This window comes from Dipodomys spectabilis, unplaced genomic scaffold (genome assembly GCF_019054845.1).
Source record: "Dipodomys spectabilis isolate Male_0828 unplaced genomic scaffold, ASM1905484v1 ptg000073l, whole genome shotgun sequence".
NCBI lineage: Eukaryota > Metazoa > Chordata > Mammalia > Rodentia > Heteromyidae > Dipodomys > Dipodomys spectabilis.
Window position 1 is genome coordinate 7707898 of NW_024870750.1, and position 25027 is coordinate 7732924.

General features: G+C 43.7%; 1 protein-coding gene across 1 annotated transcript; it reads right to left on the minus strand.

Moving 5' to 3' along the window:
- Positions 1-1424: 1424 nt before the first annotated feature.
- Sgpp1 (sphingosine-1-phosphate phosphatase 1) lies at positions 1425-16542 on the minus strand. The gene is made up of 3 exons (XM_042682532.1): positions 15708-16542; positions 6916-7005; positions 1425-3820 (listed from the first exon to the last, which is right to left on the minus strand). The coding sequence occupies exons 1-3, from the start codon at positions 16413-16415 to the stop codon at positions 3269-3271; spliced, it is 1350 nt and encodes a 449-aa protein (XP_042538466.1). The 5' UTR covers positions 16416-16542; the 3' UTR covers positions 1425-3268.
- Positions 16543-25027: the final 8485 nt, after the last annotated feature.

A 25027-nucleotide genomic window follows, 5' to 3' on the forward strand; every position in this document is an offset into this window, starting at 1 on the left:
ATAAATGCTTGTTTTCAGGCTGAACAATCAGTACAGTAGTTATCAAAGTACACTTTATCCCGTTCTTAGTTTGCTATTATCAGATGTAGATTCTGTGTTTGGAGCCAGGGGAAGGACAAATTAGGAAAAGTCAGCTGAGGCTTAAAAATTAATGTTTACTTCCTTACATATACCATTTTTTCCATTTCCATAGAATTTTACAATTCCATTCAAAAAAGCCTCAAAACAGTAATACTATGGTACTAACCAAAAAGGTGAAAGACTTTTACAATAAAAACTAAAAAACCTTAATGAAATTGAAGAAATCAGAAAATGGGAGAAATACCCCATTCTCATGGATTGGTAGAAATAATATTGTAAAAATAGCCAGACTGCCAAAAAAGCAGAAGAGTTAGAGAGAAGGGCAGGGAAAGAGACAGCAACAGAGGGTCATTTGGATTTAAAATATATGCACATCTGAAATACCACAGTGAATCCCTTAGTACAATTAATACACACTAAAAACAATTATGAGCTGGGTGCTGGTCATAGCTATTCAGGAGCTGAGATCTGAGGATTGTGGTTCAAAGCCAACCTAGGCAGAAACTCTTAACTACAATATCCAGAAAAAGCTGGAAGTGGAGCTGTGGCTCAAGTGATGAAGCACCACTAGCCTTGAGCAGAAAAGGCCAAAGAAGCTCCTATGTTTAATTGTCAGTGCCAGCACGCGCACATACAAGACACACACATACACACACACACACACACACACACACTCACACACAAAATAAAAACAACCTGGGTACTGGAAGTGGAGTTGTGACTCAAGTGGTAGATGCTAGCCTTGAGTAAAAACCTATGGACAGTAAACAGACCTTGTGTTCAAGCCCCACAACTGCCACCAAAAATAAACAAATAAGTAAATAAATGAATAAGTATGAAATTAATTAAGGCTCTGTTGGGTTGGGAAGGTTACCAGTGGAGTAGGAGGGCTTACGAAAAGAGTGAATGAGGATGATTGTGACTATAGTAGTTTACTGACATACATGAAAACAGAACAACAAAAGCTGTTGAAATTGCTTTAAGAAGAAGGGAGTAGGCTGACACCAGTGTGTAACTCAATGCTTGTAATTCAAGCTATTCAGAAAGGTGAGATCTGAGGCCCAAGGTTCTAAGCCAGCCTGGGCAGGAAAGTCCATGAGACTCTCATTTCCAATGATCCACCAAAAAGTCAGATGTGGAGCTGTGGCTCAAGTGGTAGAGTGCCAACTTGGAGAGGAAAAAGCTAAGGGATAGCGACCAAGACTGGTATTCAAGCTCCAATTCTGGCAGTACCCTCTCCATACCCCTGAAAAAAAGCCTCAAAGAAAAAGCCTAGTAGAATGGAAATCCTGTTGTCTAAAATTATCTACCACATAATACAGAGGCAAACACAACAAATAACCTTGAATCTTGAATTTGGTTTTTATTTTAAAACACATTTATCATAGAAGTGTCTTAAGACAGAAAATGAAACACAAAGAAATGGAGTATTTTCAAATACTTTTTAAGTGACACATAAAAATTAATAGGACAGCAGAGACACACATTATGGGAGTCCTTAAAATTTAAGTCATCAACCACACATTTTAAAAGAAAAGCTCTTTTCACATTTTCTATCGTACCAATAAGGTTCCTAAGGATATTGGTTTCTTTTAAACTAAAGGCCAAATTTAGTTGCTTTACTTAAAATGATCAGATTTAGTTTTGCTACAAATTGCCATGCTCCTAAATTCTCAATCAGAATTATAAAAATATGAGCTCAAATAGTTACGCTGTCCAAAATAGAAATATCTTAACTGATAATTGTGGATAATCACATAGATATTGCACTAAAATCAGTAATCCCATACCTGATGCTCATTTACATTGAAAGTAAGTTCTCTTACTTAGGAAAACCTTACTATAAATAAATTTAATGTTAACCTAATTATAATCACACTTCAAAACATAAAGGCATAAAGAAAAAAAAACAGTTTAATACTTATACTCCAATTTGCCATTCTGAAATAAAAGGCTGGAAAGAAAATAGGATCTAATCTACTGATACTTTTTTCAATTTTATAATTTACCTTAAATAGTTAAAGAGTGTGTATTAAAATGTAATGCTGGGAGGTCCAATCCTTTCCAAATAATTTACAAAAATGGTTTTTGTTTCCATATGAAGCTCGTGCACTGTCCCACCTGCAAATTTCAACTACATTTCCATGAAACATCTACCTGCAGTATAAACAATCAAGACAATGTACAAAAAATATATCTTATTCCTATAACTTACAGTGCACAGAAAAATACTTACAAAAATGGAAATACTTATCCATTTAGCTTTCCAATAAAATAGCAAGAAACTTTAGCCCATTTTGCCATTTCTTTCTAAATAAAGACTAGATTAATAAGGGTTGTTTACTTCTATCCCCATTAGTTTGATATTTATGTATCTATATATTTTAAATATTTGCCTGATTATATGTAACTTAAGATAGACTCTTACTATTACATCACAGTATACACTTCTTAACTCAGCAACAAAAGGCACAATTAGCAAGCAATAAAATTCAGTACCTGAATCATTAAACTGATACCCAAAACACTTGCAACAAAAGTACATTCAACACAGTGTAACTTAAAAAAATAAGGAATCCAACACCTAATCTTCCTGAAATTTTGGTCCATTAAAAATATTCCCCATGTTTAAATTCCATGGGTACCGTGAAAGGTGATGGCAGTGTAAAAGGAGGCAAGAGATCAGTACATGATGGCAAACGAACTCTGCAACTCAATTAGGAACTGGCTCCCACAGGAAATAATGTGAAGAACAACATGCCTGTATTCATTCCAAACACACAGGCACAGCTGCATATTTTTACTGATTTTATAATACATCCCCACAGTTCAAAATAAAACAGGTATATTATTTCATATATAACATATATTAGAGATATAATTGCATACTATGTACCTTAATATATATTATATATAACTTGAACTCCTAACAATGCAAAACTCTGGTCCAAACACAGGAACATTTTAAATGGATTATCATTTTCTCAGTATTGCAATAGCTCAGCTCGCCTAAAACACTATCTGGATGTGCAGTAATAAAATGCACTGACTCTTAAGAATTTACTTAAATAACTCTTTAAGTTAAATTCTTCTAAAAGGCTTACTCCGGTTTGGCTTTGACCTAAAGTGTATTTTTAGATATCAGTAACTGATAGCCTCCTTCCATAGCATACAAAGTATTTCCCCATCAAGAAATCCCAATAAAGAAAAAAATGTAAGGAATAAAAAATGTGATGGAGAAACCCACCATTCCATAGGTTATATACCGATAGGGAAGTTCAACTTCCATGTGCTGTCTTGCTTTTCGAATATCGTCACATGGTATATTGAAGACTTTACAGGCCAGAGGAATGGTAGTCTTTTTCATGATATCTCTGACTACTAGTACGAATACCATTCCTATGAGGACCCGCAGTATGGCTTTTCCCAACAGCATTACCGTAATGGGGGGCCTAGCTAAAGGTAGAATGTCTAGAGGAGGGTCTAATATTAGACCCATGCTATGACTGACATGAGAGCCACAGGCAATTCCAGCGCCACTTCCAAGAATCTCAGCTGTGTCTCCTCGGGATGTGCTCCAGGTGTCAAGAGTGAAAGAGAAGATCCCCAAAGCTAAATGAAGCCCAATGATGATTAATGGAGCATATTTGTGAGTTTGGTTGAAGTTGTCAATCAGGTCCACAAATGGATAGAAGACAGCTAAAATTAAAATGGTATATAGGAATCCAGCGATAATGTCCTGAGAAAAGAGCAAAGTACAATTGTTTAGTATACCGTTTATAGCCTTTAAGAATAGTATATATTTTGCAGGTCTAATGTTGAATAGATACAAATTTTACAAAGTCAAATTCTCAAAATAAACTTTATAAACTGACCATGTAATAGGCACTAAAACTCATAATGATGATCATTTGCTGAAGTAAAGCTTACATTTTAATGGCAAAGACTGGTAGCAGTCATTTAAATGAGACTAGCAGATGAATACTGTAAGTCCAGATAGCTGTAAATGTTTGAAGGAACTAAAATAGGATGATGAGTTATTGTCATGAAGGAACCTATTAAAGTGTTACAGAGGCCAGTCAGACAAGGGGACACTTGAGCCAGGATCTGATTGGAAAAGGCGCCAGCCCTATCTTTAGAATTTTGTTCTAAGTAGAGGGAATTCCAAGGGCACAGGCAAAGATATGGCAAACATGCAGAAAAGATATGGCGAGTTCAGGAAACTGAGACTGTGAAGCAATCAGTGAGTATATGAAACAAGGTCAAGGACACAGGCAAAAGTCCCACTACATAAAGCCCTCATAGGTCAGGGAAAGAGCTTACACTGTATTTCAAAAGTGACAGAGAAAGTTGAGCACTGGTGGCTCACGCCCAAATCCTAAGTACTCAAGAGGCTGGGATCTGAGGATTGGGGTTCAAAGCCAGCCTGGGCAGGAAAGTCCATCAGACTTTTGTCTCCAAATAACTACCAGAAAACCAGAAGTGGTGCTGTGACTCAAAGTAGTAGAGTGCTAGCCTTGAGCTGAAGAGCTCAGGGACAGCGCCCAGGCCCAGAGCTCAAGCCCCATGACTGAGCAAAAAGAAAAAAGTGATAGAGAGCCAGATATGACAACACATGCCTGTGAGCTCTGAAGAAACTCAAGATCCTTCTGCCTCAGCCTCCAAAGTGAATGAGAGATCAGATGTGTGCTATAATCCACCTACAACAGTATAATATTACCAGCTTCTTTTTTTTTTTTTTTTTTTGAGGTATTAAGAGTTTGAACTCAAGGCCTCATGCTTGCTAAGCAGGTACTCAACTCTACCACTTGAACCACATTCCTAGCCCAACAGTAGTTCCTTAAAAATGAATCAAATAGTGTTTCCTTTTTTTAATTCTCTATAGAGTTTGCTTGTGGTTAGAATTATCTGTTCTTTTATGTATTGGAGAACTTATTCATGCAATTGTACTGCAAGTCTGATGTTTAGTTCACATGAATTAGCAAAATCTATATAAACTGAAATGTACCAGTCATTAAATAATTTGATAAATTTTATGAATGTCTATGTTTTGTAACTACTACTCCATTAAGATACAGAACACTCTTCTCTCAGCAGCTTCCTCCTCCACTTAATCCTATGAATTTTTTTTTTTTGCCAGTTGTGGGGCTTGAACTCTGTCCTGGGCGCTGTCTCTGAACTCTTTAGCTCAAGGCTAGCACTCCACCACTTGAACCACAGAGCCACTTCCGGTTTTCTGGTGGTTTATTGGAGATAAGAGTTTCACAACCTTTCGGCCCCATCTGGCTTTGAATTGTGATCCTCAGACGGCAGCCTCCTTAGTAGCTAGGATTACAGGCATGAGCCACCAGCACCTACCTCTATGAGTGAATTTTTAATGTCTCTGTCTCAGGTTAAAGCGATAATAGCTATTACCCAGCAGTTACCTTAAAAGTCATAATGTTCACTGTTCCAGACTTTTCTCTATATCATGTTTTGTACTGTTTTGATTTGAATTTTGTTTCTTGGTATAAAAATGCAATTGGTGCCAAGCACCATGGCTCATAACTGTAATCCTAGCTACTCAGTAGGCTGAGATCTGAGGACTGTGGTTCAAAGCCAGCCTGGGCAATAAGTAAATAAAATGAAAATCCATTGAGACTCATATAAAATTAATTAGCAAAAAAAGTTGAAGTGAAGGTACGGTATTTAGGAGGTGGCAGAGCATTAGCCATGAGAGAAAAATATGTGCAAAAGCACCTCAGTTCAAGCCCCAGTACCTACACCAAAAGAGAAAAAGAGTGACTGAGATAATATGGTCAATGCATGATGTAGGATAGAACTAAGATGTCAATAGGGACAGAGGAAGGGAAGAGTAAGAGTGGTTATAAATACAGGGAGGTCTCTGTGTTTTCAAAATTGAATTACATTCTCAAATGAAATATCCTAAATTTTTTTGATGGAGAAAATATAGTTTCATATTTAAGTACAAATGGCACTAGCACAGTTTAAGTCCATGTGCTTTCTAGTCAATAAGTCTTACCTGACCCTTAGAGAGCTCCCTGGTTTCTATAGAGAGCTGTTGGTTTGGACACATAAATAGGAGAAACACAAAACAGATGCTGAAAGAAAATAAAACTGGGCTGGATGCTTGGTGGCACACACCTGTAATCCTAGCAACTCGGGAGGCTGAGATCTATAAATTGAGGTTGAAGCCAGTCTTGAAGCCAGCCAGTGCAGAGAAGTCCCCATGAGACTCATCTTTAATTAACCCCTCAAAAAGACACACACACATACAAAATGGAGTGGAGCTGTGGCTCAAAGTGGTAGAATGCCAGCCTTGAGCAAAAGAGCTTAGGCACAGTGCCCCAGGCTCTGAGTTCAAGTCCCACGACTGACAAGATAAAAAAAAGAAAGAAAACTGAACTAGCAGAATGAACAAGCCAGGCCGTGGGAAACTGAGATCTGAGGACTGAGGTTTGAAGCCAGTCTGGACAAGAAAGTCTGAGAGACTACATCCAATTAACCAGCAAAAAGCTGGAAGTGGAGGTGTGGCTCAAGGGGTAAAGCAACGGCCTTGAGTGGAAAAGCAAAGCAAGAGCTTGAAGCCTCAGTACTGGCACAAAAGAAAATAGAAGAATGAACAAGGGCTATCCTTAGTAGAATGTATGGCTACTGTGCCTGCTGAAAACTGTTTCTATGAATGAAATGCGCGATCACTATATTACTTCACAAGTCTTCATGTTGATATTTCTGCAATACAGAGACTTACAATAACATTTTCAATTTCATGTAAACTTATAAATCAAGCTCACACAAAAAAATAAGGCAATAAGGATATAAGGTTTTTCTTACCAGAATGGAGTGCATACCCATGTAAATTCTGCTTATGCAGACTAGAGAACACCAGCAGGGGATGAGAATCAGCCCATACATGAGAGGATACTAAAGGGAAAGAAAAGTAAAGTTATCTAAATGAATCAAGCAAAAAAAAAAAAAAACAAGACAGTTGCTGTGCTATAAAATTTAAGATTTCATGCTTATGTATTTTTAGTGCCCATTCTATTCCCAGCACCTAAGTCCAAGCACAGCACATAGCACACAAGGATGAATAAGTGAATGAAATCTTGTTTCAACATTCTTCTATGGACGAATTAGCTCTGCTTTGCTTCTACACTTTGCTTCTATACTATAGATGAAGAACAGACACAAGACATTATTTTATTTATTTAAAGTTTTTTTTTTATTGTGAAAATACTGTACAGAGGGGTTACAATTACATGAGCAAGGTAATATGTACATTTCTTATCAAGCATTGTTGCCTCCTCCTTTATTTTTCCCCTACCATCCCTGCAAGACATTATTTTAACACGGTCTAAAATGAAAGAGCCGCTGAACAGCCCCTGAACCTGGTCTCATAAAGTCCTTCCTTCTCTAGAGGAGGACTGGGCAGTATCACCCTTTCTTCCATCTATGACTCAGCTGTCTCCTCTCCTCATTGAGAGGAACACTTTGTAATTAGCTTTCTACTTCGGTGCCTTCCACTAAAATTTCAAATGTTAATCTTATGGAGAAAAATTCTGGTGGGATCCTGGGGCTAGAAACCATAAAAAGGGGAGTAACAGGGCTGGGAAGGTGGCTCAGTGGTAGAGCACTTGCCTTGCATGCCTGAGGCCCTGGGTTCAATTCCTCAGCACCACATAAGCAAAAAAAAAAAAAGCTGGAAGTGGTGCTGTGGCTCAAGTGGTAGAGCGCTAGCCTTGAAGTGAAGAGCTCAGGGACAGCACCCAGGTGTAGAGTTCTAGCTCCCCACCCCCACCCCCCCAAAAAAACAGATGAAACAAAAATTTATAAGCCCTTCATGTTATTTTCAAATATATAAAAAGTTTTCTTAACCTTAATAGATTACTTCATGTCCTAGTTGCATCGCTGAGCATCTAATACAGGGCCTGCCCACTGAGTTAAACCCCGGATACTTTTAATTTCATACCATTATCTCGTTCTCACTGCACGTCCTTGATAACAGGAAAACTGCTCTCAGCATTTCCTTCAGTTACTCTAGAAAGCAGTTTTATTCTTCCTGATAATGCTTTGCTACACTAGTTTTTATAGTCACAACTATTTTGTATATTATAACATGTGCCACTCACATTCATTGATGTTAGTGTAGAGTCAATAAAATGACTTGCAATGAAAGCAATTACAAAAAAAAAAATCTTGTCTTGTCTACCTCTTTTTCTTTATTTTCATATTTCTGCAAATTGAACCATAGCCTCCTGTGTTCTGGGCAAGCATGCTATCACTGATCCACATTCTAGCCAGTGCTGTTAGAATTTAATGTGTGTACGTGTGTGACATGTGCCCTCACACATGACAGTTCTAGGGCTTGAACTCAGAGCCTGTGTGCTGTCCCTGAGTTCCTTTGGTCAAGGCTGGTACTCTACCACTTGAAGCCAAAGCTCTACTTCTGGCTTTTTGATTAATTGGAGATAAAATTCTCACAGACTTTCCTTCCCAGGCTAACTTCAGATCCTCAGATCTCAGCCTCCAGAATAGCTAGGATTACAGCCAGGAGCCACCCAGCTAGAAAGATAAATTTATTTTAAAGTATTGGCTCACACCATGTGAAAGCTGGCAAGCCCTAAGTCTACAGGGAATACCTGATATGAGGCTTACATGTGAAGGCCTCGGTGGCAGAATTCCCTTTTCCTTGGAAGAAGTCAGTCTTATTTCTTTGAAGATTTTCAAGTAATTAGGCAAGGTTCACCCACATTATGGAGAGTGACTTGCTTTAGTTGAAGTCTACTTTAAATCTAAATGCTAATTTTGTCTAAAAATAATCTTCAGAGAAGCACTGAGAATAGAGCTCACCAAAAATCTGAAAACTGTGGCCTAGCCAAGTTGACAGAATTATGCATCACATATGGTATTTTAAAAAACCCTCAATATATGAGATGGTACCAATTACTTTTGAAGTGTAAGAAAAAGTACCAAAAAAAAAAAAAAATGCTGGGCACCAGTGGCTCACACCTGTAATCCTAGTTACGGTTGAGATCCGTGGATTGCGATTCAAAGCCAAAACCAGAAGTGGCTCTGTGGGTGGTTAGGGCTCTTGCCTTGAGCTGAAGGCCCAGAGTTCAAGCCCACGACCGACAAAAACCAAACAAACAAACATAAATAAATAAATAACAAAAAAAGTCAGCACTAGCTTTTTCTAAGGGTTTCTGCCTTTCAAGTTGTCTATAGGTTTTTGTACTTTTCTCACTGATCTTCTTGGAGGGACTGAACAGTGCTGACTACTTTCCTTCTCTAGAAACGGGGTCTCACTTCCTTTCACTTCTGGTTTCCGTCAACAGTGTGTTTTTTTCAAGGTACTGTCTAATCTTCTCATCTCTTCTTGAAATTTCCCCAAACAGAGCCTGCAGTGTGGACTCAGGGGCACCTCCCGCTTAAGTGAACCCGCTTGCTTAACCACTGCTTTCAAATGCAGCATGGACACTTGCCTGTGGCAAAGCAGACGTGGTGTCTGGGCTGAGCCAATCAGATTCTTTTTGATCTAGCAGTATTTACTTGTAAATAATACAGAACTAGGCAGCCGTGCACAAGCCAAAACACAGAGAGGAGAAAGGAGTGTGAGACACTGCAATCCCAGGGAAGATGGACAGTGGGCATTTAGTTCTAGTCACCTCCCAGGACCTGGCTCTGATCCCTCGGGAGGTCCTACAGCTTGCTCTTGTCCTGTTTTCTATGAAATGCCCCCATTGTTCTGCAAATACATTTCTTCTTTCTGTTTAACCTACTCTAAATGTATTTACTATGAAAACACACACACACACACACACACACACACACACACACACACACACACACACACACACACACACACACACACACACACACACACACACACACACACACACACACACACACACACACACACACACACACACACACACACACACACACACACCCTTAAATATTCTCTAAGGTATTTTCTTTTTTGGGTCCGGTTGTGGGGCCTGAACTCTTGGCCTGAGTACTGTCCCTCAGCTCTTCAGTTCAAGGCTAGTGCTCTACCACTTGAGCCACAGTGCCACTTCCGGCTTTTTTCTTTTTGCTTATGTGGTGCTGAGGAATCGAACCCAGGGCCTTAAGCATGCAAGGCGAGCACTCTACCACTGAGCCAACTTCTCAGCCCCTCTCTAAGGTATTTTCTTACTTCACCAATGGATACCTGTCAGATTCTATTACAGGCTATTCTTCCTCTATCTTTTTTTTTTGTCAGCTATAGGGCTTGAACTCTAGGCCTGGGTGATGTCCCTGAGCAACTTTTGATCAAGATTAGTACTCTACCACGTGAACCACAGCTCCACTTCTGGCTTTTTCTGTATTAATTAGGCTTCCTGCCTGGGCTGGCTTTGAACCCTGATCCTCAGGTCTCAGCCTCCTGAGTAGTTAGGCTTACAGGCATGAGCCACTGGCACCTGGCTTTTTTCCTCCTAAATGCCTTATTTAATTTGTCAAGTCTACCTTTAATATCTACCCAATTCAGGAGGGGAATGTAGCTCAGTGCTTTCCTAGCATGTTTGAGGCCCTGGATTTGAGCTTCAGCCCTGTGAACCTACCAAATCCATCCATATCTTTCTTTTTCTGTTAGTTGTAGGGTTTGAACTCAGGGCCTGGGCGCTGTCCCTAAATATCTTTGTGTCAAAGTTAGCGCTCTACCACTTGAGCCACAGTGCCACTTCCGGTTTTTGAGTGGTTAATTGAAGATAAGAGTTTCATTGGGACTTTTTTGCCCAGGCTGGCTACGAACCACGATCCTCAGATCTCACCCTCCTGGGAGGCTAGGACTACAGGTGAGAGCCACTCGTGTCAGCGCAAATACTTTAATTATTAAGATGAGAACAATAAACATCATTTTGGCCAGAGGCTTTTCAGTTTCTTTATTCCAAGAAAAATGTCACTGTCTTTCTCAAGTCATCATAGAGCACACTTTAAAATGCTAGACTGAAGAAAAAAAAAGAGAAAAAAATAAAATAAAATGCTAGGCTGGAACTGCAAAAGAGCTGAGATAGTAATCTTGTAGAGAAAGATTATTTGGGATAAACAGAAGTTAGAAGCAAGTAAGTGTTATGTACTCCACTAAAGCCTGATGTTCCTTGTGATGTTCCTTGTCTAACAGATTAGAATCTCTGGGTATTAATGTACAGATACCTTAAACAACCCCCAGGTTGGTTTGCTATGCATAGTTTCATTTTAAGACTAAATGAGAAATAATGAAACATAAATGATTAATTTCCAAGGTCCCATGTAGGAGGTAAATCTTGAGCAAATTTCAAGGAGAGCAACAACCTTATGCAGTAGGGAGGAATGAAGTGCAAAAGAATGGTTGCATTTTCCAGGGGTATTTCAGCATCATGGAGACACTAAAGTCAGACCCGCTAGTCCTGAGGGCACTCCCTTGGGCAGGGCAGGACTGGACAGCCACCAAAACTGATGGTGATTAGAACCCCAGGTTTTGTTGCACTATTCTCCTACTTGCTACTACTCCTTCCTCACACACCTTGGAAACAGAAGCCCCCAATTCTGACAGACAAGAGAAGCAAATCAGCCCAAGTAAAAGAAGGTACCTTTGTTTGAAATATATTAATACAAAAATTTAAGAAAAAGGAAAAAAGTCATTTGAGGTTTTTGGTTGTTTTTTTTTTTTTTACTGGATTAGTTAGTCAAGGATTTATAACAATAGAACTTTTCTATTAGGAAGTCTTTCTTTCCAAATAATGAACTAAAAAAAATAATTTTGCAGGGGCTGGGAAGGTGGCTCAGTGGTAGAGTGCTTCCTAGCATGCATGAAGCCCTGGGTTCAATTCCTCAGTACCACATAAACAGAAAAAGCCGGAAGTGGTGCTGTGGCTCAAGAGGTAGAGTGCCAGCCTTGAGCAAAAGAAGCTCAGGGACAGTGCCCAGGCCCTGAGTTCAAGCGCCAGGACTGGCAAAAAATAAAATTAAAAAATTACAAGTTTATTCAAATTTAGAGTAAAAGTTGTAAAGTAGGAAAGTGAAGCTATTACAAGATTAACTCTAATGTAACTGGTCAGTTTCCACATCTGTAAAATGACTGACACCTGATAATTTCTATCTCATTTAGCTCATATTTCTAAAACTGCATGATACACTAATTTCCCAAACTTTGAATTAAATGTACTAACTTCTTTAAAAATTACAAGGTAGGGGGCTGGGAAGGTGGTTCAGTGGTAGAGCGCTTGCCTTGCATGCTTGAGGCCCTGGGTTCAATTCCCAAGCACCACATAAGCAAAAAGAAAAAAGCCGGAAGTGGCGCTGTGGCTCAGGTGGTAGAGTGCTAGCCTTGAGCTGAAGAGCTGAGGGACAGCGCCCAGGCCCAGAGTTCAGGCCCACTACCGGACCCAAAAAAAAAAAAAAAAAATTACAAGGTAAGCTTCTTTTGATCATTCAAATAACACTGGGATGTTAGAATATTGATAACATCCCAGAAACGATTCTATACAACTACTTACTCACTTCCTGTTAACATGTTCTTCAAAAAAGTGGAAACAATAACTTTTTAAAAACTTAGATTGGGGGGCTGGGAAGGTGGCTCAGTGGTAGAGCGCTTGCCTTGCATGCCAGAGGCCCTGGGTTCGATTCCTCAGCACCACATAAGCAAAAAATAATAATAATAAAAAAAAAAATAAAAACTTAGATTGGGGCTGGGAAGGTAGCTCAGTGGTAGAGCGCTTGCTTTGCATGCCTGAGGCCCTGGGTTCGATTCTTCAGCACCACATAAGCAAAAAGAAAAAAGCCAGAAGTGGCTCTGTGGCTCAAGTGGTAGAGCGCTAGCCTTGAGCTGAAGAGCTGAGGGACAGCGCCCAGGCCCAGAGTTCAGGCCCCACAACCGGACCCCCCAAAAAATAAAAATAAATAAAAATAAAAATTTAAATTGTTAATATTAAAAGCATACATCATACTTACTGAGGAAGCATTGTAAAGGGCTTCTCAAGTTTAAAATCTTGAATGTCTCATGAAAAAAAGAGAAACATCAACAACTAACTAGTAAACACAATGCCAACACAGCTTACTACTAATCTTTTTTCCTCATTTCACAAGTGCTGGGGATGGGCTTGGTGCAATGCAAAGCAGGTGTCTAGCACTGAGCTCCGCTCCAGCATTATCAAATCTCACATTGTGACATATTTGGATTAAATGAAAGTCTGAGATATTAACTTATCATGTAAAACAGGCAGCACAACCAGGCATGCTGGCACATGCACGTACCCCAGCAGAAGGACTGAGGGTTTGGAGCCAGCCTAGGTGGGCTACAGAGCAAGTTCTGCCAGCCTCGGAGGTAACATTTTCTCTTGTCAAAACCAGCCTGGGCGGGAAAGTCCGTGAGACTCTTATCTCCAATAAACCACTCAGAAAACCGGAAGTGGTGCTGTGGCTCAAGTGGTAGAGAGCTTGCCTTGAGCTGAAGGGCTAGTTGACAGCACCCAGGCCCAGAGTTCAAGTCCCATGACCAACAAAAAACAAGCAAGCAAGCAAGAAAAGAGAGAGAGAGAGAAAGAGGAAGAGAGAGAGAAAAAGGAAACAGGTAGCACTGTTTTACAATATGAAGTCACTATACATCTATCTCCTTTTATTAAGTAGTAAAAAAAACACTTTCTTGATACTCTTCCCTTCCAATTCTGCCTTCTTATTGTATACATATTTTCTAGGCTACTAAAAGTGAGATGTACTTACATACAGCATTATGCCTGGGAACAAAGTCTGACCTTTACTGAAATGGAATGTGAGTTCAGTAAGCTTACCATAATGGAGTTTGACATCGTGTGCAAATTTCTCAATGAGACAATTTTGTGCAGTGAAAGAAAAAAAAAGGAGAAATCTGTTTTATGTATATTTTCATAATCATGTAACTTACTTCTAAGAGACTTACTTCCTCAAGACTAACAGATTTTATAGTTATAAAGCAAGCTCAGTGGTCTTAAGAATAAACTTTGCTTCTATATTAAAGATACTTAGTTTTTAAACATAAGTAACACATAGACGAAGAACTCAAAACCAGGTAGCCAAAGAAAGTGGGCAAAATTAAAACAATCATTAAAAACTTACCCTTGGGTCTGGGGGCTCAGTAGGCTGAGATCTGAGGACCCCAGTTCAAAACCAGCCCAGGCAAGGAAAGTCTGTGAGACTCTTATCTCCAATAAACCACCAGAAAACCAGAAGTAGCGCTGTGGTAGAGCGCTGGCCTTGAGCTGAAGAGCTAAGGGACAGCGCTCAGGCCCAGAGTTCAAGCCCCATGACAGAAAAAAAGAAAAAAACAACAACAAAAAAACCTCACTCCAGTAACGATGAATTTGTGGGCAGAGACAGGAGGGAGAAACTGGGGGAAAGCACAGAAAGGAGTGACATTGTCCAAAAGAGAAGTGAACACATTACCTGAATCGTGAAATGGTAACTCTGTATAACACACTAAGAATAACAATAAAATTATATTTAAAAACAAAACAAAACACCTTGCTGGGTCACAGTGGCTCACGCCTGTAATTCTAGCTACTCAGGAGGATGAGATCTGAGGACTGTGGTTGGAAGCCAGCCCTGACAGGAAAGCCTGTGAAAATCTGATCGCCAATTAAGTGCTACAAAAGCTGAAGTGGAGCTGTGGCGCAAGTGGTAGAGCACTACTAGTATTGAGAAAAAAAAAAAAAAAGCGCTCAGGCATAAGTGTTCAGGCCCTGAGTTCAAGCCCCTGGACCAATACACACACACACACACCACCACCACCACCACCACCACCACCACCACCACCACCACCACCACCACCACCACCACCACCACCACCACCACCACCACCACCACCACCACCTCCTCTCACCCCTGATTGTCAGTCTTTGGTCTACATTTGCCATTTTTGTAAAACTTGTCTGATCAAAGAAACCCTTAGCTGTAAGATAAACTTTTAAGTGGCGCAGGTATATAGTTAATACAACAATAATACTGTGTCAGCTCAGCACTGAAATCCCACACACCGGTGAGGCCGGGGATAAAGTTTTCGTCTCTCCGCACAGGAGCAACCCTTAAAAGCAGAACTCGGCCGCGGCTCCACGAAGAGAGCAGCTCCACTTTGACAATCCCTTCCTGGCTTGCTTTGGAACTAGCCCCACACTACTGTGTTGGAAATAACCGTCTCTTCACAAAGCCAAGGGTCTTCGGAACCGCAATCCGACTGGGAGAAGGCAACACCTACTGGGGGTTTGGGGTGGGGGAGTAAGAGGAGGTCTTGGTGACCCAGCGATTGATCTGGAAAACAACTCATGGTTCACGGTGCTCACAAAGCAAGCAGGGAGAGTTTTAGAAAGCCCAGCGCCAGGTCCAAGGACCAGAAACTACGGCACGAAAAGTGTTTCCTGCGGGTTCCCGGGAAGGTGCTATTAAAACCATCCTGGGGAAGCCTGTAAGGTGTTACCCCATCCCTGGATTTTTGTTTTTTTCCTCCTGCTTTGCGGGGACGGTGAAGACCCGCGCGAGAGGTCTCGGCGGGGAGTGGCCCCGCCAAACTGTCCAGGGACCAGGCCGGTCCGGGACGGGGGCGCGCGGCGGCGGCGGCGGCGGCGCGGGACGCTTACCTGCCAGCGGCCGTAGGTGAGGAGGACCATGGCGATGGGGATGGCGGTGCCGGACATGGCGTGCGTGGAGGGCATGCTGTACTCGGAGTTGTAGAAGACCTCCAACTTGACGACGGGCGGCGAGGCGGGCCGCGGCCAGCGGATGACGTCCTTGGTGCACTGGCCCAGGTACATGACCAGCACCCAGATGACCACCAGCTTGCGGCCCACCACGGCGTCCAGGTTCCAGATCCAGAAGGGGAAGAAGATGATGTAGAAGAGTTCGTTGCCCAGCTCGGTGCCGAAGGAGAACAGGTAGTAGAGCGGCCAGTTGTTCACGCGGGCCGCCTGGCCCTCCTCGCCTGTCAGCGAGTTGCGGCGCGGGCAGCCCGCGCGCCGCGCCGGGGCCGGGGCCGGGGCCGGGCCCGGCTCGGCCGCCAGCCCGTTCCGCACGCCGTTGGGGGCGCCGCCGCCGCCCGCCGCCTTGGCGGCGCACGGATTGCGGTCGTGCCCCGGCGGCTGGGGGCCTCCGGCCGTCCCCGGAGACCACCCTCGCCGCCGGGCGTCCCCGGCGAGCGGCGCGTCCGCCTGCCCATCTTCCTCCCTCGGCTCGGCGGCGGCGGAGCGGCTCGGCGGCGCCTCCACCCCGCACAGACGCTGGAAACGGGCCACTTTCTGCGGCTCCTGCAGACGGCCGGCCAGCTGAACGAGGTGCTGCCTCAGCGACATGCTGACGAGACCCGCGGGGACGGCGAGCCGGCCCCGAGCGCGGCCCCGAACCGTCTCCGCGCGCCTGGCCGGCGGGCAAGCCGCACCTCGCGCTGTGCCCTCGCGCTCGCCGGAGTCCGCCGGTGACGGCGCCACAGGCCGCAGCCGAGGCCGCGCGCCCCCGCTCCGCGCGCCCCTCCTCCGCCGCGGTCCTCCCGCCCCGCGCGCCGCCCTCCCTCCCCGCGCGCTCCCGCCCCGCGCGCCGCCTCGCCGCGTGCCGCCGACTGCGCGCCCCGCCCGCCTTGCGCGCTCCTCCCTCCGGGCGCGCTCCCGCCCGCCGCCTCCGTGCGCGCGCGCGCGTCCGGCCCCGCCCCCGCCCCCCTCCCCGCTCACCGCGCGCGGGTCAGCCCCGGGCTCCGCGGGCGGCGGATGTGAGGTTCCTCAAATAACCACCGCCAGGCGTCGCGGCCTTGGGCGGGCGGGGTACAGCGTGTTCCCTTTCTCCATCCCCATCCCTCCTTCGCTTGCCCAGTCCACTGCGGGCCCCCCAGGAGAGGCAACCGTTCTGGTGCCGTTCAGCTGCTGGTGACTGAGCAGTGTTGGCACAGAACCAAATGGGGAATGATGAATGGAGGCGAGGTAAACACCGTGCCCGGAGTCGGTTGACTCAAGTCATTAGCAAATAATTACAGAGCTGATGGCCGGAAAGCCACGTGCCAATTGACCGGCGATGGCAAGATTAGATGTAGATACCAGGACCCAGCCAGGATATTTACAATCAGTATATTTAACAGCTGCAAACCCAAAGCCCAGCGAACACGGTGGCTCACGCCTGGAATCCGGGCTACTTAGGAGGCTGAGAGCTGAGGATCCCACTAAAGCCCGAGGCAGGAAACTCCATGAGACTCTTATCTCCAGTAAACTACTTAGAAAAAACTGGAAGTGGCCGTGTGCTTCAAGTGGTAGAGTGCCAGCCTTGAGCACCAAGAGGCTCAGGAACAGGGTCTAGGCCCTGAGTTCAAGCCCCAGAAAAAGAAGAAAAAGAAAGAGAAGAAAAAAAAAAAAAACCCAGTCGCCTACAAGTTCAAAATAAGGTGTCATTCAACAGGTATTTTGCTACACGTTAAGGGAGCACAGGTATTCTTGACTTACATGTAAAATTTTTTCCTAAATGCTAATAGAATAATTATGCAGAAAAAAACACCCTAATTAGTGGCTAAATGTAGTGTGCAGAATTTTAAGTTAGATAAGGTTGATTTAGAGTGTTCACGAGTTACAAACGTCTTCTAGATAGAACCATGTTCATTGTAAGATCTCTGAAGTCTAATATTTGTTTCCAGGAAGTTATTTCAGGCAATATGAATGTCTGTAATTAAAGAATTTGAAGTACCTCCAAGAAACAGATTGGAAAATGTCCCATGCCTTTAAGTCACTAGAAATACTACATTTCAGGTTATTCTCTCCTCTCTCCCCACTTGCTAAGCTGTGGTCTGGGAGGAATCAGTCATTATCCTGACCCTTAAATTGCTGTGGTGTAAAGAAGAAATTGCTAGCTGCTGGTGGCTTACACCTGTAATCCTTGCTACTCAGGAGACTGAGATCTGAGCATCACAGTTCAAAGTCAGCCTAAGCTAGAAAGTTCATGAGACTCTTCTCCAATAAAGTACTCAGAAAGGGCTAGAAGTGGCACTGTGACTCAAGTGGTAGAGCACTAGCCTTGAGCTGAAGAGTTAAGGGACAGAGCCCAGGCCCTGAGTTCAAGCCCCAGGACCACGGAAGGGGGGGGGGGGATTGACAAGACCACATCTAGAGTACAGAGCCAATAGCAGACATAAAAGACATAAAATTGATGCCAGGCACTAGTGGTTAATGCCTGTTTAGCCTAGCTACTCAGGAGGTTGAGATCTGAAGATCACGGTTCAAAGCCAGCCAGGGCAAATGGACCTGAGTGCTATCGCTGAGCTCTTCAGCTCAAGACAAGTGCTCTACCACTTGAGCCACAGCACTACTTCTGGTTTTCTGGTGGTTTATTGGAGATAAGAGTCTCATGGACTTTCTGGCTTAGAACCATTATCCTCAGATCTCAGCCTATTGAGTAGCTAGGACTACAGGCATGAGCCAACGGTGCCCAGCTTCCTTGACACTCTTTTCTCCAATAAACCATTCTGAAAAAGCTGGAAGTGGCACTGTGGCTCAAGTGGTAAATCACTAGCCTTGTGCAAAAGAAGCTCAGCGTCAGTGCCTAGGCCCTGAGTTCAAGATCAGAAAGAAAAAAAAAGAAGACATAAAATTGAGACAAAGGAACAAGTATTCAGGCAAGAGAGATTAAGAAAAATGTGACCTAGGGATGGCATCTAGGAACTCAGAATCAAAGGAGTTCTTTAGAAGCACTATCTTCTTTGCTTCTAAATACACCCTTTTTGAGAAAAAAACAGTACTCATTCCTTATCTTAAGGATAAGCATTTGCTTTGTGGCAGAATGCATTCTTTTTATATGGGAATTCAATCACAAGGTACAGAGAAGCCACTTTTTTTTTTTTTTTTTGGTCTATCCTGGGGCTTGAACTCTGGGCCTGGGCGCTGACCCTCAGCTCTTCAGCTCAAGGTGAGCACTCTACCACTTGAGCCACAGCACCACTTCCGGTTTACTGGTGGTTAATTGGAGAAAAGAGTCTCACGAACTTTCCTGCCCGGACTAGCTTTGAACCGTGATCCTCAGATCTCAGCCTCCTGAGTAGCTAGGATTACAGGCGGGAGCCACCAATGCCCAGCAGAAGCCATTTTTGAGAGGGGGAATTGGGAGTGTTTATTAGAAAGCCAGCGACTGCAAGCAGACACATGTCTCCCCAAAACTTCCAGCCTCGAATGCACTTAATACTGTTAGGAAACTGAGCCACCAGGGTAATAAAGAAAGCAGAAAAACAATCTCAACAAACCAGATCGCCTCTAATGGAGAGTTGAAGACGGGCACCATGGTGACCTAGCAGAGTCAGGAGACCTGAGACATGGTGCAATGGAGGCTGAGGTGGCTGGGGGGGGAGGAAGGGGAGCTAAATTGGATTGTGGTCGGGGGCAGGATCACTGGGAACTCAAAGAGTTCAAACAGTCTGGCAGGTCCAGTAACCTATTGTGCAAGTCCCCGCCTCTGCACCTATCTCCTGGCGTTGGGGCGGGGGAGGACTATACCTCTATGAGTTTTCAGAAAGTCCCAATCATCCACCAAGATGCCAAGATAGTGCCAGTTAGACCCACTATCCATATTTCATTCTTTCCTGGAAGAAATGCCCATAATGGTAAAGTGCCTGCCTAGCATATACAAAGCCCTGGGTTCAATTCCTCAGTACCACATATACATAGGGAGAAAAAAACTGGAAGTGGCACTGTGGCTGGAGTGGTAGAGTGCTAGCATTGAGCAAAAGAAGCTCAGGGGCAGTGTCCAGTCCCTGAGTTCAATCCCCAGGACTGGAAAAAAAATACCCACGCATTAAAGAGTGAGTCACATGAAGATCTGAATGGTAGACAACACTCAGAAACTAACTCCAAGGGTAACACCAGGAATGATTAATGTTAGGTTTTTAAAAAGAGGTTGCCGATCTTGCCCATGTAATTGTAACCCCTCTGTACAGTATTTTCACAATAAATAAATAAATAAAAAGAGGTCGTTGAGTAAGAACAGCACCAGCACGCACATGGTATTCAGGTAAGGGGTAGGTTTATTCAGTAGACCTGCTGGGACCAGGCAAGGTTGGCACTCCACGCAGCTGGGAAAGGCCTAGGAATGAGAGAGAGCTAGAAAAGAACAGAGAGAGAGAGAGCGCCTCTGGGCCTGGGCTAGGCCTTATCTAGGGTATGGGCAGAGAAAGGTGTGGCCACATCAAATTCAGATGTGACCTCAGCAGATGTAGATGTGACCTCTTCCTGGTGTCCCAGTTGCCTAGGTAACGCAGGTACTGGGTGGAGACTGCTGCGAGGAGGGTGGAATCTGCTGGCCATCCAGGAGCGGACCTTACAATTAAGAGCAAATGAAATAGACACACTGGATCTAGCCAGTGCCATCTTGGCCACATGGCAGATGATTGGGTTTAACTGGCACCATCTTGTCTTCATGGTGGAGGCAGAGTAGTCCCACCATCCCAGGTGATGAGCGTGCTTGAATTCCTAGGAGCAGGGGAAGGACTTGGACAATAGGTTACTGGACCTGCCAGTCTTGGGTCATGAACTCTCAAGCTCCCTGTGACCCTGCCCCTATTTAGGCCCAGACTAGTTCAGGCACCAGGACAGCTCATGCTCTGTGTTGCCTATTTTCTGGCTCTTCTTTGGTCAGCTTGGCATCCCACTTCCACTCTCCATTGGGATTGATCTGGGTTGTTGGTATTGTTTTTCTGCTCTTTTTTTTTTTCTCCCTGGGTCTCACAGCTCCGTTTTCTAACAGTGTTGTGTATTGGTAGAGCCGCATGTCTGTGTCAGAAGTCCGTCTGCATTCACCAGCTTTCCAATAAAGATTCCCAGTTTACCCTCACAAAGTGTGGCTTCTCTGTTTCTCTCCATGGAGTTACCTTACAACACGAAGATTCAGAAGCCAAACAAACAAAACCCCTGTCTTTTCATAACTTGAAGCAAGACCTTGCCTTTATCGTATAAGTGCTCCATTGTAAGAGCTCTGAGTGTCTGTTAGTGTCTCTGCTTTTCTGCTTGCCTGCTTGCTTGATGACTCAGTAAAGCTCCGCCAGATTTCCTTATAGTTGTGACTTGTACGGAAATTCTTATTCCGTGATCAAAGTCAAGGACCCAAAGTGAAGAAACCCTACTTTACAAGGGAAACTTCACAAACCTTCCCCTGGACATGGTGACAGCCTGACCAGTGATTGTGTCAGCCAGGAGGAACACGTAATCCTAGCAGGCAAGAGCCTGAGGCGGCAGAACAGACAGTCCAACCTGGGCTCCACTGTGAGACAAGTCTCCACAACAAAACAAAAGACAGAACAAAAGATGATTGTAGTGAACAGATGATTGAGGAGGGCCTGAACTGGACAGTGCGTCTACAAGAAGGAACGAAGTGGCTAGATTTGAATACGATTGCAGTTAGGGAGGGGGAGGGGAAAATGCTTTTGCTTTTGTTTTTGTTTTTCCTAATCATTTGAACTCACAGGCCTACACACAAATACTAGCCCCCACTGGTTGGAACATTTTGTGTTTTATATAAAAGCACGGATAATTTTGTAAAGAGACCAAGCATGAAAAAAGAGGACAGGCTTATTTGAAAAAGATATAAAGTCTGCCTCACTAACACATTCTAGGAAATGAGACACAAAATAATCAGTAAATATTTTGCTTTGTTCTGTTTGTTTTGTCTGTCGTGGGGCTTGAACTCTGGGCTTGGGCACTGTGCCTCAGCTCTTCAGCTCAAAGCTAGCACTCTACCACTTGAGCCACAGCGCCACTTCTGATTTTCTAATGGTATATTGGAGATCAGAGTCTTATGAATTTTCCTGCTTGGGCTGGCTTTGAACCTCAATCCTCAAATCTCAGCCTCCTCAGTAGCTAGGATTACAAGCCTGAGCCACCCATGCCCGGCGTAATCAGTGCTTTTTGAGAGTGGCCCAGTGGTAGCCTGGGTTCGATCTGTAGCCAGGGAGCGATGTTGTATGTTTTTCCTTTGTTTTTTTTTGTTTGTTTGTTTTTGTTTTTGTTCTTGTTTTTTTTTTTTTTTTTTTTGTCGGTCGTGGGGCTTGAACTCTGGGCCTAGGCGCTGTCCCTCAAGCTCTTCAGCTCAAGGCGAGCGCTCTACCACTTGAGCTACAGCGCCACTTCCGGTTTTCTGGTGGTTTATTGGAGATAGGAGTCTCTCGGTCTCTCCTGCCCGGGCTGGCTTTGAACCGCGATCCTCATATCTCAGCCTCCTGAGTAGCTAGGATTACAGGCGTGAGCCACCAGCGCCCGGCTTGTTCTTGTTTTTTAATTCAGTATTGGTGTTTAAATTCAAAGTCTGGTGCTTGCTAGGAAGATCTAACACTTGAGTCATGCCCTCAGCCCAAAGTTAAGCTTTCTGGGAACATAAATTATTTTTTATAAACTTTAGCCCTTGGTTACAACAATTTATAAAATGTGTTTGACATATTTTCACATATATTCTTCTTTTAAGTACGATAGAATCAACAACTTATCTTTTTTTTTTTTTTGCCAGTTGTAGGGCCTGAACTCTGGGTCTGGGCGCTGTCCCTCAGCTCTTCAGCTCAAGGCTAGTGCTCTACCACTTGAGTTACAGCACCACTTCCGTGTTTTTCTGCTTATGTGATGCTGAGGAATTGAACCCAGAGCCTCATGCATACAAGGTAAGCATTCTACCACTGAGCCACCTTCTCAGCCCAACAATTTATCTTTTAAAATGTTTATTGTTATCAAACCATTTAACAAGCCAGGTGCTGGAGGCTCATGCCTGTAATCCTAGCTACTCAGGAGGCTGCCATCTGAGGATGGGCATTCAAAGCCAGCCCAAGCAGGAAAGTCCCTGTGACTCTTATCTCTAATCAACCACCAGAAAAAACAGAAGTGGATTAAAGTGGTAGAGTGCTAGTCTTGAGCACAAAAGCGCAGAGATATATCCAGGTCCTGAGGTTGCCCAAACTGACAAATTATATACACGTGCGCACGCGCGTGGGCACACACACATACACACACTCACGCGCACTTGCATGTATGTGTGCGTGTGTGTGTGTGTTTAACCTTGGTAGCAATAAAGACTTGTTATTTCTTTTTCTTTTTTCTATTGTAGAGTCATTTGAGGACTTTCAAGACCAAGGTTAGAAAAGGACCTAGAATTGTGGAGCTGGGAAGAGCTAAGAGGCTATCTTCCTAATTTCTTTATTTTAGAGAGGCAAACAGTATATTCCTATGGTAAAAGATCACTGACTCCTTTCAGAACTCCAAGTAACTGAAACTGTAACAGCTCCTACTTTGACAATGACTGTGTTTACAGCCTGGGCTGTCAGGGAAGCAATCCAGATTAGTTAACCTCCAGTCAATTGAACACACAGTTCTTGGTGTTTTCTCTCACCGTGTCTTTTAGGTTCTTACCCACACAATCCACATATGATTAAATAAGAAAAAGGTATCCTAGGGAGTAGATAAAATCTTTAATGGCTGTTTCAAACACAGCAAATTCTACATTTACCCTTTTTTTCTTCTTCTTGTCCTGGTCCTAAGGACTTGAACTCAAAGACTGGGCCTGGTCCCTGAGCTTTTTTGCTGAAGGGTAGCACTCTACCCACTTGAGCCACTGCTTCACTTTAGGCTTTTGGGGACAGGGACAGAGCCTCATTCTGTAGTCAGTCCAAACTGGCTTCAAACTCATGATCTTCCTGCTTCAGCTTCTGGAGTACCAGGATTATAGGTGTGAGCCACTACACAGGGTTACTATGGTCTTACTATCATCATTTACATATCCATCATTACCTCAACATTTCTAGACAGACTGCCACATACCACTGCCTACAGTTGCCAATCTCAAAGTACAATCCTTAGATGGGTGCTGGTGGTTCATACCTGTAATCTTACCTACTCAGCAGACTAAAATCTGAGGATTGTGGATCAAAGCCAGCCCAGGCAGGAAAGCCGAGATACTCTTATCTCCAATTAACCACCACAAAGCTACGAATGGAGCTGTAGCTCAACTGGTAGAGCACTAGTCTTAAACAGAAAAAAAAACTAAAAAACAGTGCCAAGACTCTGAATTCAAGCTTCAGCACTGGCGCGCTCATGCGCGCACACACACACACACACACACACACACACACACACACACACACACACACACACACATTAGAAAAACTGGACATCCATATGTAGAAAACTAAAATTGGATCCCTGTTTGTTACCATGCATCAATGTTAATTCAAAGTGGATCAAAGACCTCAACATCAGACCTGAAACTGTTGTAAGACAGAGTTGCAAAAATATTAGAACTTATAGATATAGGGAGGAACTTTTTGAAAGGAGTCCCAAGGGCAGAGCAAATGAGAGAGAGACTTGACAAATGGGATTACATCCAAATAAAATTTCTGCACAGCAAAGGATATGATTACTAAACTAGAAAGGCAGCCAACAGTCTGGGAGATCTTTACCAGCAATACATCAACCAAGTCCTAATATCCAAAATATACAAGGAGCTCAAAAAATTAACCCTTTTGGCTGGGAAGGTGGCTCAGTGGTAGAGTGCTTGCCTTGCATGCCTGAGGCCCTGGGTTCAATTCCTCAGCACCACAAAAGCAAAAAGAAAAAAGCCAGAAGTGGCGCTGTGGCTCAAGTGGTAGAGCGCTAGCCTTGAGCTGAAGAGCTGAGGGACAGTGCCCAGGCCCAGAGTTCAGGCCCCACGACTGGACCCAAAAAATAAAAATAAAAAAAATTAACCCTCTCAAAACAAACAAGTCAACAAATGGGCAGTGGAGCTAAAGAGAAATTTCTCAAAAGAAGAAGCAAGAATGACGGGCTGGGAAGGTGGCTCAGTGGTAGAGCGCTTGCCTTGCATGCCTGAGGCCCTGGGTTCAATTCCTCAGCACCACATAAGCAAAAAGAAAAAAGCTGGAAGTGGTGCTATGGCTCAAGTGGTAGAGTGCTAGCCTTCAGCTGAAGAGCTG

Excerpts from the sequence above, each read along its gene's own strand:
- Sgpp1 (XM_042682532.1), bottom strand. The coding sequence starts at position 16,415 with ATGTCGCTGAGGCAGCACCTCGTTCAGCTGGCCGGCCGTCTGCAGGAG. Across the intron at positions 7,006-15,707 it reads TCACCTACGGCCGCTGGCAG|TATCCTCTCATGTATGGGCT; the intron begins GTAAGCGTCCCG and ends CTTTCCCTTTAG. Across the intron at positions 3,821-6,915 it reads TGGGTATGCACTCCATTCTG|GACATTATCGCTGGATTCCT; the intron begins GTAAGAAAAACC and ends CTCTTTTCTCAG.